General features: G+C 38.6%; 1 protein-coding gene and 1 non-coding gene across 9 annotated transcripts in view; one reads left to right on the top strand and one right to left on the bottom strand.

Moving 5' to 3' along the window:
- The window catches only part of FBH1 (F-box DNA helicase 1), a 43,594-nt gene that overhangs the window by 7,936 nt on the left and 20,811 nt on the right, over positions 1-14,847 (top strand). For all 8 annotated transcript variants that reach the window (XM_037143560.2, XM_037143558.2, XM_037143555.2 and 5 more), the window contains 7 exons: positions 983-1,138; positions 3,319-3,920; positions 6,208-6,338; positions 6,441-6,576; positions 8,828-9,018; positions 12,356-12,448; positions 12,783-12,877. In XM_037143560.2, the coding sequence (XP_036999455.2) occupies positions 983-1,138; positions 3,319-3,920; positions 6,208-6,338; positions 6,441-6,576; positions 8,828-9,018; positions 12,356-12,448; positions 12,783-12,877 (1,404 nt within the window). The remainder of the gene's footprint in view (positions 1-982; positions 1,139-3,318; positions 3,921-6,207; positions 6,339-6,440; positions 6,577-8,827; positions 9,019-12,355; positions 12,449-12,782; positions 12,878-14,847) is intronic.
- On the bottom strand, positions 10,478-10,629 carry LOC119048028 (small nucleolar RNA SNORA62/SNORA6 family). Its single transcript, XR_005082245.2, has one exon. It is a non-coding gene; the product is annotated as a small nucleolar RNA SNORA62/SNORA6 family (small nucleolar RNA).

Raw genomic sequence — 14,847 nt, 5'->3', positions numbered from 1 at the left:
TGCTACATGCAGAGGGAACAAGGACGGAAAACATGGAATACTTTCTACCTTGTTGGAGCATGCTTTGACTCTTAGACATGTTATTAAAACATCACTATCTTGTCGATGGTTATTTTCAGTGCTTCTGTGTTTTTAATATGGCATCATTATTATAGTTAGCTGGCTGGAGAAAGATGGGATAAAGCCATTCTTACAGACTTTACAGAAAATGTTCCAAGGTGCATTATGTATGTATGTGTGCCTGTTCCATACAAACCCACTGACAGCTTCCGTCTTGTATCATTCCAAAAATTGAATTTAGAGGTATGTTTAGAGGTATGGGTGGGTGACTAAAGATTTGAGACAGAATTCTAGGTACAGTTGCTAGAATGTGTTGCTAAGGGAGAATATGAGATTTTCTCCTTTGAGATCCTCACAGGTAGATTTAATCATCTTGGAGACTTGCTTCTATCCAATGCTGAGATCCTCTAGATGCTAAGAGCCTGACAGTGTGGTCTTCTCTAGTAATTTACAGTGTTTTATTAGTCACTGCATTCTAGTCCTGAGACTTGGAGAAGCTGGTATATACTCTATAGGGGATGATTAATGAGTTTATTTTTGAAAAGCCATAACCCACTCTTAAATATTTATGGTTATTATGGGAACATAAACATCTGGCTAAAGTCAAGGAAAAGATGCTAGATCTTTATCATCAGTGATAACTTCTTTCTGAGAGAGTATTTTATGATCTGGGCTTGCAGAAAGTATAATAAGTCTTTTAGGATCTTATTTTAGAATTCTTTCTTAAATTTTGAGGAAGAAATGCTAACAAACTACAAAATGACTAAAAGTTGATGGGAATATAAGCAAAAAGAAAAGAGCTGTCTGGGGTGGTCCTCAGTCACTGTATTCCTTGAAAATGAAGGACAATTCGCTGGCCTGCTTGTAAAATTGGTGGTAACTAACAGGTGTCCTATTTCTTGTACCTTTTTGTACAAAACAGTGAGACGGTTTAAGCGGAAGCATCTTACAGCCATCGACTGCCAACATTTGGCTCGGAGTCACTTGGCTGTGACCCAGCCCCTTTGCCAACGATGGACAAACAGAGACCCAAACCATGGTCTCTATCCTAGACCCAGAACAAAAAGCGGGACTAGAGGTATGTCTTTCAGATTCTGAAATGTGAAACATTTCAGAATCTGTAGTGTGTGTAGCCTTTGAATATCTCCCAAGTATTTGTAAATACTACTGCTGTGATTTTGTCATCCTGTTGCAATAGTTAGACATTTTTAAAAAAAAATTACTTGTGAGTTTTCCATGAAAATCCCATCCTATTATAGTAGTTGTTAAAGGCCTTAGGAAAATGTGAGTGAATGAACTTCTTAGCTTGCTTAATTATACTGTGGTAGGAAAACACGTACCAGTATCACCACCATTCCAATCTAGAACCATTATAATTTCTTGACTCTGCAGTAATTCTCTTTGTCCAATTGTCACTGGGTCCACTGTGTCATTATTTTTCTTCAAAATGTTCCCTCATTCAGTGATTTCATGGTAGACCATGCCCTTGCTCACCTCAGACCTGGACTGCTGCAGTGACATTTCTCCTTGTCTTTAGATTTGGCTTTTTTCAAATCAGCTGGAACGTACATCAAGTGAATATTTGGAGTACCATTTCCTGTCATGTCACTGCCTCTCTGAACACCCACAGTGAAAGGTCTCGCCGTTACCATTATGGACTCAAGTGCAAATTTGCCACCACCTGATATGTTTTATCGATTACATACAAGTTCTATTTCTGACACTTTGGTTTTCTTATTACCTCTCTATGTACCAAATGAATTCCTACTTTCACTCATATCTATTAGTATGATCCAGATTATCTTAGTTCCCCTTAATATATCTAATTTCAGAATCTAACTCAAATTTTACCTAATTTTCTTTAAATATTGTGATATGTGTTTATCACATTTAGGAACTGCCATAACAAGTGTATGAGGCAGTTTTAAGCTAAATGGTCATATTTTGTTTGCTTTGTGTATACAGGTCCACTTCTCTGCTGTGAGTTCTTTACCAACAAAACTCTGTCAGCATGCGTATGTTTCAGTGTGGAGTCCTAGCACTGAGAATGCAGTAGGCTCTTAATAGATACTGCTCTGATTGAATTCCACAATTAGAACAATAAAAAAATGTAAAAGATTTTATTTCTTTATTTTCAGAGAGAGGGGAGTGATGGAGAAAAAGAGGGAGAGAAACATCAATGTGTGATCAGTTGCCTGTTGCCAGCCAGGGGGCCTGGCTCACAACCCAGGCATGTTCCCTGACTGGGAATCAAACCGGTGGCCTTTTGGTTTGCAGTACAGTGTCCAGTACACTGAGCTACACCAGTTAGGGCAGAAAATGTCAAGATTTAACCCAGGCCTGTTGACTTCAGAACTCTGGGTTTTTATCAAATTGCCCCAGAAAATTGTAGGTTTTCTTTTCCTAACCTAGGAAAAAAACGTTAAATTCTATTAAAGGCCAAACTTAGTTTTGCTCTGCTCTCTCATTTTCCAAAGTGAGAATTCTGGCTATAGTCATTTTGGAAAGGAACTACATAGTTTGTTGTATGTGATTAGGCGTTTAAATACTTCATTGGCATTTTACAATAATTTATAGGAATTTAAAATGCAGTGGTAATCTGTAAAATCACCATTTGATTTCCCTTAGTGCTTGAAAGCCTGTGAGGTCAGGGACTATAAATATACCACTTTTCACCTTATTTTCGTCTTAGAATCATAGGTGCGTATGAATAGAAGTGTGGAGGAGATTAGGTAGCACTCTAACAATGTGAAGAGAATTCTGACTTCTTCCTTTTTATTTCAAAATAAATTAATGTGTCAGCTTCACAGGAGGACATGAAAATAAATGGGTTTTAACTCTGTCACCGGAGAGAGTGGGTTTTACTGAATCCTGATAGCAAAGTATTCTTCTTTCTACTTAAGCAAACTTAGATTTTTTAATTATAATAGCAAGCCAAGCGGCATAAATTTTTATAGGTGGATATATGAATGAGTGTGAGCATTCATTTGGTTTTTGCCTGTCCATTCATGTATTCAGTTCACATGTGTTACAAGGTGTAATGTCCTCACACCATCTGAAGACAGTTGTCTGTCTCACTCTATATGTGTGTTTGACTATATGATAAAGCCAAATAGAACTTTTTATTAATCCTGTTATATAGTCAATTAGCCAATAACTCTGTATTTGTCTCTTAATTGGAAATTGTATCAATTGGGTCAATAATGGTCAGCAGTCATTATTTATTTCTCATTATCCTATTTTGGGTTCTCTGTACAGGTCCAGGATCTCAAAGATACATCACTGAATTCCTCCTAGCCAGCCAGAAGCGATGCACCAATGACATGGCTAAAAGCAACTCTGTGGACCAGGACCACTCACAGGACTCAGAGGGTGAAATGATATTTTCTGCAGAAAACAATTGTGCCCTGCCTCGGGAAGGTGATGGAGAAGCAAGAATGGGCTCATCAGGTTCTGCTCTGCCTGCAAGGAAGCGCTCTCGGTCCCTTGAAGATGAGAGGAATCAAACTATAGGGACCAGTCAGTGGGGCGGGGTTTCTAAGAAAACCCTACGGCATCGATTTTCCCTGTCGCATTCAAAGGCCAGGAAAGCCAGGCAAGAAGTAGACGGCTCTTTGTCATGGCCCTCTGCAGAATCCGAAGAAACCAGCCAAGAAATAGAGGACATGGGTCCTGATCCCATCCCTGACTCTTACTATGGGCTTCTAGGGACCTTACCCTGCCAGGAACCGCAGAACCACATCTGTAGCTTGCCCAGTGAAGTCCTAAGGCACATTTTTTCTTTCCTCCCTGTTGAAGATCTCTATTGGAATCTCTGCTTGGTGTGCCACCTCTGGAGGGAGATAATTAGTGATCCACTGGTATGTAAAGCACTTAGAGTTCTTTCATGTTTTCTCTAAAAATACGTAGACTAGCTTCTTTTAGTATATACTTCTGATTATAGTGTTTAGTTTCCATTTGCCTCCAAATAAAATCCCAATTCCCTGGAGGCATGTAAGGCTTTCCACGATTGTCCCACCTTATTATCTCAGCCTCTTTATTACTTTTTCTCAACACATCCCTGTGTTTTGCCCACAACAAATGATTTGTTGCATCCCAACCAAAGACTGCGTATTGCTTTCCACATGTTGATCTAACACCCTGACCCATACACCAATGTAAGGAGTCCCTCATATCCATTGACATCTTACGTCTTCTTCAAGGCTTCATTCCGTTCCTTCCCATTTCACTCTCTCTTCCTTGTGCTACTGTAGCAATTTTTACCTGTTACAAAATTACCACATTCTGTATTCCACTTTAGAGAGCCTTCCTCCCCCCTTTAAATTATTAGCTCATCAATAGAAGGCGATTTGTCCTATAAATGTTTTCTGCATTCTCCATTGTGTCTCATGACATTTTACTTACAGGTGAATTATAAATGAATGTTATGTCATAGGGTTCTCTTAATAATCCTTTTTAGTTCTCTGACCACAGTTGTAATGTCCACTTTCTGATTTCAGTTATTAAAATCTTTTTTTCTTTATCTACTGAAGGATTGTCAACTTTGTTGATCTTTTAAAAAAAACAACTCTTAGTTTTATTGATTTTTAATATTTCTTCTATCCCTGTTTTATTTATCTCTGCTTTACTCTTTATTATTTCCTTCTGTCTGCTAGCATTGGGTTTAGATTACTCCTCTTTTTCTGGAACTATTTTTCTAGTTCCTTTGGGTATAAAAGTTAGGTTGTTGATTTGTAACCTTTCTCCTTTTTTTCTTTGATTGTCAATGTTAATTTATTTTAAATTTTTTAGTTAAAATTTATTGCAGTGACAATGATAATAAAATCACATAGGTTTCAAGTGTACAATTCTGTGATACATCATCTGTACATTGCATTGTGTGCCCACCACCCAAAGTCAGATTTTCTTTTGTCACCATATATTTGAACGTTCTTTTTAATGTAAGTTGTAACAGCTATAACTTCTTTCTTAACACTGCTTTCATTTCATCCCATAAGTTTTGGTATGCTGTGTTTTTGTTTTTGTTTTCTTTCATTTGTCTCAAGGTATTTTCTAATTTCTTTGTGATTTCTTTTTTGACCCATTGATTATTTTAAGAGTGTGTTGTTTCATTTTCACGTATTTATGGGGTTTTAGGTTTTCTTTCTGCTACTGATTTTCAGTTTCATTCCACAGGGATTTAAAAAGATTCTTTCCATAATTTCAAGCCTTTAAAATTTGCTAAGACCTGCTTTGTGGCCTAGCATGTGATCTGTTTTGTAAATTGTTCCATGTGCACTTGAGAAGATGTGTATTCTGCTGTTGTTGGGTGGAGTGTTCTATATAAGTCTGTTTGGTTCAATTGACTTACTGTTGTTCCAGTTCTTTGTTTCCTAATTGCTTCTCTGACTGATTGTTCTGTCCATTCTCGAGAGTGGAGTATTGAAGTCTCCATTGCTGTTATGTTGCTGCTTGTTTCTCCCTTCAGTTCTGTCAGCGTTTGCTTCTGGGATTTAGGAACTCTGTTGTGGGTACATATGTATTTATAATTGTTCTATCTTCTTGGTGAATTCACCCTCTTATCATTATATAATCTCCTTCTTTGTCTCATAATAATTTCTGACTTAGTTTTTTTGTCTGGTATTAGTATAGCCATAGTTTTCCTATAATTTAATCCTTGTTGAAACTTTGAGCCTTTGTGTCCTGGTATCTCAACAGGGAAATTGAAGCACTAGCTTTTGCCAGATTCTATCCCAAGTTAGTGTTCAAATCCAAACCAAGACGTGGTTCTCCTAGTTTCCCACCAAAATCTGTGTACTGTTTGTACCACATTTGCTCAGCTTTTAAATTGTGAGCTGTAATTGCTTTTTTAAAAAAATTCTAACCTCTGGACATGTTTAGAGGAGGAGAGAGGGAAACATCAATGTGAGAAACATTGATCAGTTGCCTTGCATGTGTGCCCCAACCTAGGACTGAACCCACAGCCTAGGCATGTGCCCTGACTGGGAATCAAACCTACCACCTTTCGGTTTATGGAATGATGCTCCAACTGAACCACACTGGCCAGGACTGTAATTACTTTTTAATTGGTAGATTATCTATATGTTTGTGGTCTAATCTGCTAATAGTCGTTTCCTGCGTGTTATTTTGGATTTTTCAACTGTATAGTTCATTCCTTGGAAAAAGTTGTATCATCGATACCTGATGAATGAAGAACAAGCTGTCAGCAAAGTAGATGGCATCCTGTTGAACTGTGGTATCGAGAAAGAATCAGACCTCTCTGTGCTGAACCTCATTCGGTGAGTTGCTCTTCTGCAAGGAGGACAACTTCTGAAGTCCTTTCCCATTTATTATTACTCATGACCATCTTTCCCATGGACTTCTCTGTGAATGTCTTACAGCTATACAGCCACCACTAAATGCTCCCCGAGTGTGGATCCTGGCAGGGCACTGTGGAGTCTGAGGGATCATCTCCTCCTTCCTGAGGCAGAGGCGTGCGTGCGTCAATACCTCCCTGACCTTTACGTTGCTGCTGCGGTATGTGAGGAGGCTGTGGGGAATTACTGGGGAGGTGACACATTTTTCTCATTACTCAGTGTATTGGTGATTGAGTTTGGCTGAAGGTTGTTTTAGATTTATTTTTAAAATCTTTCTCTTATCTCCATTTTGAGGCCTTAATCTTGTCATTGGTCCCATTAGAGAAGTAAAGGGCCACATTGTAGATGCTTATATTTGGAAGAAATTTTTAAAAGCAGTCAGTCCAATGCCCTATGCTATTGAGAAATCCTCAACAGAGGATGGTCATCAAACCTCTGAACACTTTGATTAGTAAAGATTTCTTTATAGGGCAGCCCATTCCATTGTCAACAATGTAGGTTGTGTGAGGACCTGAGAAATTCAGAGTCTTGCTATAGATGCACATGAGTTGATGAGAAGGTAGAAATAGTCCTCAATTTTCTGACTTGTGGTTCCTCATTTAGATCATGGATTTTCAAATTTTATTTTAGAAGCTAAATGTAACCCCAGCCTGCAACCAATATACTGAGAATTTCATTCATGTGCATTTTTCCTTCTATCTTCAGTGATTATTGATGATGGTGAAGTGAATTTTCTTTCACAGGATGATTGTCATGAGAGGTGCATGGAATGTATCTTTTTTGGAATACATTTTTATTTTTTATTTTATTTTAGTTTTTATTGTTTATTCTATTATAGTTGTCTTAATTTTTTCCCTTTTGCCCTTTCCACCCAGCCCACCCCCTCAGCCCACAGTCAATCCCCTCTCCATTATCCGTGTTCATGTGTCTTTCATACGTGTTCTTTGCCTAGTCCCTTCTCCTTCCTTCCACCATTCCCTTGCCTCTCCTTCTACAGCCATCATATTTCCATGTGCCTCATTCTATTTTCCTCATTAGTTAATTTTGTTAATTAGATTCCAGTTATAAGTGAGGTCATATGGTATTTCTCTTTCACTGCCAGGCTTATTTTACTTAGCATAATGTTCTCCAGGTCCGTCCATGCTGTTGCAAAAGGTAGGGCTTCCTTTTTTCTTTCTGTTGCATAGTATTCCATTGTGTAAATGTACCAGTTTTTTAATCTGCTCATCTACTGATGGGCACTTAGGTTGTTTCTAACACTTGGCTATTGTAAATAGCACTGCTATGAACAGAGGGGTGCATAAGTTCTTTTGAAATGATGTTTCAGAATTCTTAGGATATATTCCCAGCAGTGGAACCTCTGAGTCATAAGGCAGTTCCATTTTTAATTTTTTGAGGAAATTCCATACTGTTTTCCACAGTGGTGGCACCAGTCTGCATTCCTACCAACCGGGCCCTAGGGTTCCCTGTTCTCCACATCCTTGCCAGCACTTACTGTTGATTCATTAGTGATAGCCATTCTAACAGGTAGCAGTATCTCATTGTGGTTTTAATTTACATTTCTCTGATGGCTAGTGATGTTAAGCATCTTTTCTTATGTCTGTGGACCATCTGTATGTTCTCCTTGGAGAAGTGTCTATTCAGGTTCTTTGCCCATATTTTAAGTGGGTTATTTGTCTTTCTGGTGTTGGGCTGTATGCATTCTTCATATATTTTGGAGATTAAATCGGAATGCATTTTTAAATAGGAAGATTTATAAAGTTAAGATTGATAAAGATCTATGCCCATTATTGACTATTTCCACATCAGTGAATGTTTTCTTAGACATTACTAAGTGGAGCATATTGTGTTTGTAATAATGAATTTACAATAATTTATTTTTTATTTAATGTAATATTTAATAACTATTAAATAACAACAAAGTAAATAGTAAATTAATATTCTAATACCATCAAACTGTCAGTGTTGATTTTACCCCTACAGTCTACTGTCTTCTTTTGTATCTGTCATCTTTCGTGCCTCGCAGGCAGACACCCATTTAATAGTGATCCTGTTGTGATGCTGTTGAGTGTGTGTAGACCTGAGAGCTCATACCGACCTGGAGAGGAGGAGCGGGGAGATGAGAGCATCATCTCTCACAAAGTTCCATGTTAAATAGTTTATAAATGTTATTAAATTACACTAAGTACTTAAATCCAGAAGTGATTAGAAGAAAGGAATCCAGGGCAAAAGAAAGGGTTCCCATTGTTTCCCTCATATCATTTGGGAAGTTTGCACTCTGTTCAGGCAGTATGTACTTGGCATCTGAACCCCAAACCTGGGTTTCCTCACTGATTGTCTGATGTGATATTTATTAATTGTGACCTGTATTTTTGGGTCTTTTCTTCCCTTCCTGCTTCATCTCCCTCCAGGGTGTCAACGTGTGGGCTCTGGTAGCAGCCATTGTTCTCCTCTCCAACAGTGTAAATGACATCCAGCAGCTACTCTTCTGCCTCAGAAGACCTAGCTCCACTGTGACAATGCCAGACATCACTGAGACCTTATACTGCATTGCTGTGCTTCTCTATGCCATGAGGGAGAAGGGAATTAACATCAGCAATCGGTAAAGTATTGGCAGGGAGGGTGGAGACTCTGACAGAGTGAAGGTCCTAGACTTGTGACAAGTCCCAGCTCTTCCACTTTAACACTGGGAAAGCCATAAAACTCACACTGCTCAATTTCTTTATCTGTAAAATAAAGGAATTGTGAGATTTAAGTGGAGTGGTGTAGGTAACATTGCTCTGCAAATGTAAATGGTAAAAAGAATCACTGAGGCAGTTACGTGCAAGGGTATCAAAGCTCCAAGTGACGTCTCCTCACTAAAAGACTCCTTCTTTAGTCGTCTGTGGCTACATTTTCCTAGGAAAATGTTAGGATTTGGTTCCCCCATTTCTCGCTTTTTTGGGGATAGGATATAAAAATTGTGGTTGAATCCTATTTATCTGTTTATCATCTTAGTGTGAGAAAGGCTATAGCTAATGGGTTGCTAATTCTGACTGACCATCATGGTTTCACTCACTAGCAGATATGCCCAGGTTGGTTTTGAAGGGATGTGTACATTCAGCAGAATTTTGAGCACCTACTACATGTCAAATAGATTTCCAGGCACTAGCAATGCCTTTCATGTAGACTGTATGTTCTAGTGAGGGGAGACATGCTGCATAAGTAAATAATTTAAACAAGATCATTATAATGAGTGATTAGTGGTGCAAAGGAAAGAACAGGTGATGGTCAAGGGCAATGAGAAGCACTACTTTAGACTGAGTAAGAAAAGCTTCTCTGAGGAGGTAACATCTGCATTGAAACCCGAATGTCAGGAGGAGCTGCCCACTTGAAGATTTGTGGGGAGAGCATTTTAGCGGAAGGCATAGATACTTTCAGGGCCCAAAGATGGGAATAAATTTAGTATATACAAAACAGAAGTCTAGTGACAAGAATGTAGTTAGTAAGATGGAGACTGGTATATGATTATTTGAGGTCTACAGTGACCAGATGAAGGAAGTTGTAGGCTGTATTAGCAGTTAGGAATCCAAGGTATGAAGGGCAAATTCTAGGAGGCCCTGACCCCTGGCGTGGAGACAGGCAGTGTGACAATGCAGCAGCTCCTGGAGAAATAGGCATTACAGAGAGGATTTCCAGATTTCCTGTTCTGGAGTTAGTTAGCCTTAGGAGGAGCTTCTGGAGGCACCAGGTGAGCTGTGGCTCAGCCATTCATGGTGAAACTTAAGTGTGGAACATTTATTCTCCAGAAAAGAGTATTTGTTGTGTTTCTGAGTTATATTTCAATTTATTAAATATAGTTTATGTTGTACTCCACTCCCTGGCATTGAGATGTGAGACAGGGAGCTTTATGACGTAATTAGGACTAGACAAATACAAAAATGATGAATAATGACCCTAAGTACAAATAGGAACCTATAAACAATCTGCATGTTTACATGGACATAGATGAGGAATGGGACATATGATATGTTATGTTTATATATTTTTTCCTGCTTTACCTGGGAGATCATTTTTTTTTCACTTGTGGCAAGGATTACTATCAGACTCCAGTCGTTGGGCCAGAGCCCCTTGCGGTGTTGGTGACAACCTGCCCCTCATGTAACACACTGCCTCCACTCATGAGTTCCTCGGCCACCAGCGGCCTTGACTCTGAGCTCTAACAACGTGCAGTCCCGAGAAATAATCTTAGTGTGACCAGAGACTGAAATGTTGTACTATTAAAAATATTTGTTTCATTGAAAAGATTGATGTGTGGAAATCATCTCTTCTCTCTCTGAGAATGGGGAGCAATGCTCTAAATTGTGGGTAAAGGGTGATAGAAGGATATGAGTTTGGGTTCATGTGAACACAGAGAGGTTTGGAGCGGCTTGTGATGAGACGTGTTTAACCATGTCTAGTGCCTCTGTTGAGTGCACTGTGTCATCTTTGTTCTCTCTTGGTGACTTGCAGACTGTCTTGTTTTCTAGTTCTTGGTAATCTTATCTTTAAAAATATTTGTTGGGGTGACAACATTTAATAGGGTCATATAGGTTACAAATGTACATTTCTATGATACATTATTTGTATATTGCATTGTGTGCCCACCACCCAAAGTGATACCATCTTCTGTCACCATGTATTTGACCCCCTTCCCTTTACTACTCCTGACCCCTTCCTTCTGGTAACCACCATAGTGTTGTCTGTGCCTGTGAGTTTCAGTTTTATATCCCACATATGATTGAAATTATATGGTTCTTAGCTTTTTCTGGCTGACTTATTTTGCTTAGCGTAATATTCTCGGGGTCCATCCATGTTGTCGCAAATGGCAGTATTTCATCTTTTCTTATGGCTGAGCACTATTGCATTGTAATATATGTACCACATCTTCTTTATCCAGTCCTCTATCTAAGGACACTTGGGTTATCTCCATATCTTGGCCACTGGGAATAATGCTGCAGTGAACTTAAGGGTGCATATATATCTTTGCAAATAAATGATTTTGAGTTTTCAGATAGATACCCAGAAGAGGGGCTGCTGGGTCATAGATAACTCTATTCCTAATTTTTTGAGGGGCCTCCATACTGTTTTCCATGGTGGCCATATCTGTTTCCATTCCCACTAGCAGTGAACAAGGGTTCCTTTTCCTCACAGCTTCTCCAACACTTGTTATTACTTGTCTTGTTGATAACAGCCATTCTAACAGGAATGAGGTGTTATCTCATTGTAGTTTTGAGTTCCATTTCCCTATTAGCCAGTGAAGTTGGAAATCTTTTCATATATCTGATAGCTGCTTCTGTGTCTTCTTGGGAGAAGTGTATGTTCAGGTCCTCTGCCCATTTTTTTAAATGAATTGTTTGTTGGATATTGAGTTGTATGAGTTCTTCATATATTTTGGATGGTAATCATGTCTTGTTACCCATGTAGGAAATGTCCCTTGGAACCTTAAAAGATAGAATGTTCTTCATGCTTCAAAGCAATATTACCTCACGAGACTCAGGGAGCAGAGCAGCAGTGGAGGCTCAGAAAGATAAGATGACATTATGTTGATGCTGAACAAGAATCTCACCACTAGGAGCAGAAAATACATTTTTTTCAACTGGTTCATACTGCTCTTGTAATTATTTGTTTCTTATGATCACAGCTAATGCCTTGTTTCCCCAAAGGGCATGCCCTGGTCTCTCTCCTTTTGCCATTGCACCTGGAGCCAGGTGTCTTTCCCAAAACTGTGCTCTCCGAGAGGGCTTTGGTGCACTCTAGGTATACTTAAATTCTTTCCTTTTTTTCATAAAATGCTGGTAGAGTTTTATTGGTTTTTGTGTTTTAAAGAAATAGTAAAGAGTCTAAATATATCCTAGAAAAAGTAAGATACAGATTGAGACTTAATTTGATAATCCCTAAATCTGCTTTTTCCCTGTTAGGATTCACTACAACATTTTCTATTGCCTGTATGTTCAGGAGAATTCCGGTACTCAGGCCACAACAGTTCAAGAGGAAACATCAGTTTGGCCAGGGTATGTGCATAGATAAGTAAGTGTGTGTGTGTTGTCTTCCATTCTTGACTCTAATATTTAAGGAGGAGAGGTGTTTCAACAACTTTATTGAGGTATAATTTACATTATGTAAGATTTACCATTGTAATTGTATAATTCAAAGATTTTGATTAATTTTACTAAGTGTGCAGTCTATCATATTCTAGTTTTAGACCATTTTTATCACACTAAAGGGAGGTCTTATTTTTGGTTAAATTTTGTTCATCTGATTTACCTGTTTGCTTTTTGAAAGTCCATTTCCTGGTCTTTTCGATTCCTTTGTATTTTTCTAATTTTTCTTCTGTAATGATTACAGGAAGAGAACAACCATCCAACTTACACATGAACAGCAGCTGATTCTGAACCATAAGATGGAACCTCTCCAGGTGGTAAAAATTATGGCATTTGCAGGTAAGGGCACTTGCCAGTATTGGAATAGAGGGTCAGGGTCATGACTCATATCACTACATCCCCCTTCCCTGTTACCTTCCAGAGTATCTTTACTTCTATCTGTTGTTAAACTACTGCAATGAAATAATCATAAAAGCAGTTGCCAAGTAAATCTTGCTTTTTCTTACAACTCCAGGGAGCATCCACACTGGAGTTCCCTGTGGGACCAACAGTTCATAGGAGTTAGTTTGCTGAGTAGTTACCAAAGAGGTTGATCCAGCCTGTCATTTATCATTATATGTGCTCAGTCACTGATTGCTTATGGACTGGTGGGTCATATTAATCTCTTCTCAGAGAGTTCTAGTAGCTCCTGATTTCTACTGGGTGAAGTCTAGAAGGCCTTTTCACCATTTGTTTCTAAGCTATGTTCCTAAATATATTGTGTGCTGTTCCCCTGCTTCAGTCAGCTCGTTGTCCTCACAGTCTCCTAAAGTGCTTGATTATTCTTTTGTCTGAACCTTTGCTCATTCTATTTTCTCTATCCGGAATTCCTTCTCTCTTTTTTCTACCTATGTATCCTAGTAAAAACAACAACAGCCATTTCTTAAATGCCTGCCACTGCCTGAGAGAAAATAAAATGACTTGCCCCAGGCCTTGGCTTGTGTAGCTTAGTTGGTTGGGTGTCATTCCATAAACCAAAAGGTTGCAGGTTCAGTTCCTGGTGAGGGCACATGCATGGATGCAGGTTTGGTCCTTGGGCAGGCACATGTGGGAGGCAGCCATCTGTGTTTCTCTTTCACATCAGTGTTTCTCTCCTCTTTCTCCCTCCCTTCCTTCTCTCTAAAATCAATAAGCATGTTCTGTGGTGAGGATCAAAAAAAGAAAAATGACTTGCCCCAGATTAAATAACACAGTAAAGTGAAAAAGAACATGAATTTAGAAACAAAAAATTCTCACCAAAGAAGAAAAATAGTACCTTTTTTTCAGCCTTACAGGATTGTTTTGAATATGAATGACATAGAGTGGAAATATTTATAAAATGTGCATGTTGGCTATTCTGCCCTGGCTAGCATGGCTCAGTGGATTGAGTGCAGGCCTGCAAACCAAAGGGTTGCTGGTTCCATTCCCAGTCATGGCACATGCCTGGGTTGCAGGCTGAGTCCCCAGTTGGGGGTGTACAAGAGGCAACCACACATTGATGTTTTCCACCCTCTCTTTCTCCCTTTTCTTCTCTCTAAAAATAAATAAAATATATTTTTAAAATGTGCGTGTTGGCTATTTTTACTGTATGGTTATATAGTAACAATATATAATTCTTATATAAGAATATAATTCTCACTATATAGTCACGTAGTGAGAATCATATAGTACATTATATAGTGTATACTATATGAATTAAAACTCAAAGCTGGATTCAAAGTAGGATTCAAATTACAATTCAAAGCTGGGTTTGTTCTTTTCCAAAAGCCTGCCTTTCCCCCTCCTCCTCTCCTCCTCTGTTTCCTCCCCCTCCCTCCTGTTCTTGGCCCTACCATGGTGACGCTCATCATTTCTGGTTTTTCCTGTTGGAGGCTTCTTTAGTCATCTGAGTCCTACGTTATCTCTGAACTCTTCCCTATCACTAGTTATTCATATGAACTATTTGGTACCCGATTATGTAGTAAGGCTAGCCAACACACACATTTTATAAAATACTTCTACACTGTGTCATTCATACTCAAAACAACCCTGTAAGGTTGGAAAAGAGGTACTATTTTTCTTCTTTGGTGAGAATTTTTAGTTTTCAAATTCTTTTTTTTACTTTATTGTGTTATCATTATACTCTCATTTTGTTCTAATTGTTTCAACTGTGTTGGTATTTTATTTTCAACTAGATTATAATGTAGGACATTGCTTTATGTCTTTTAATACACTCCCAGTACTTAACATACAGCTGAACATGTAGTATGTGCTCAATAAATATTTTTTAAATGAATGAGAGTTGAATAACT

This window comes from Artibeus jamaicensis, unplaced genomic scaffold (assembly GCF_021234435.1).
Source record: "Artibeus jamaicensis isolate MK-2021 breed Jamaican fruit bat unplaced genomic scaffold, CSHL_Jam_final contig_426, whole genome shotgun sequence".
Taxonomy (NCBI): Eukaryota; Metazoa; Chordata; class Mammalia; order Chiroptera; family Phyllostomidae; genus Artibeus; species Artibeus jamaicensis.
The sequence above is the reverse complement of the archived record's forward strand: the minus strand, read 5'-3'. Positions and strand labels throughout refer to the sequence as shown.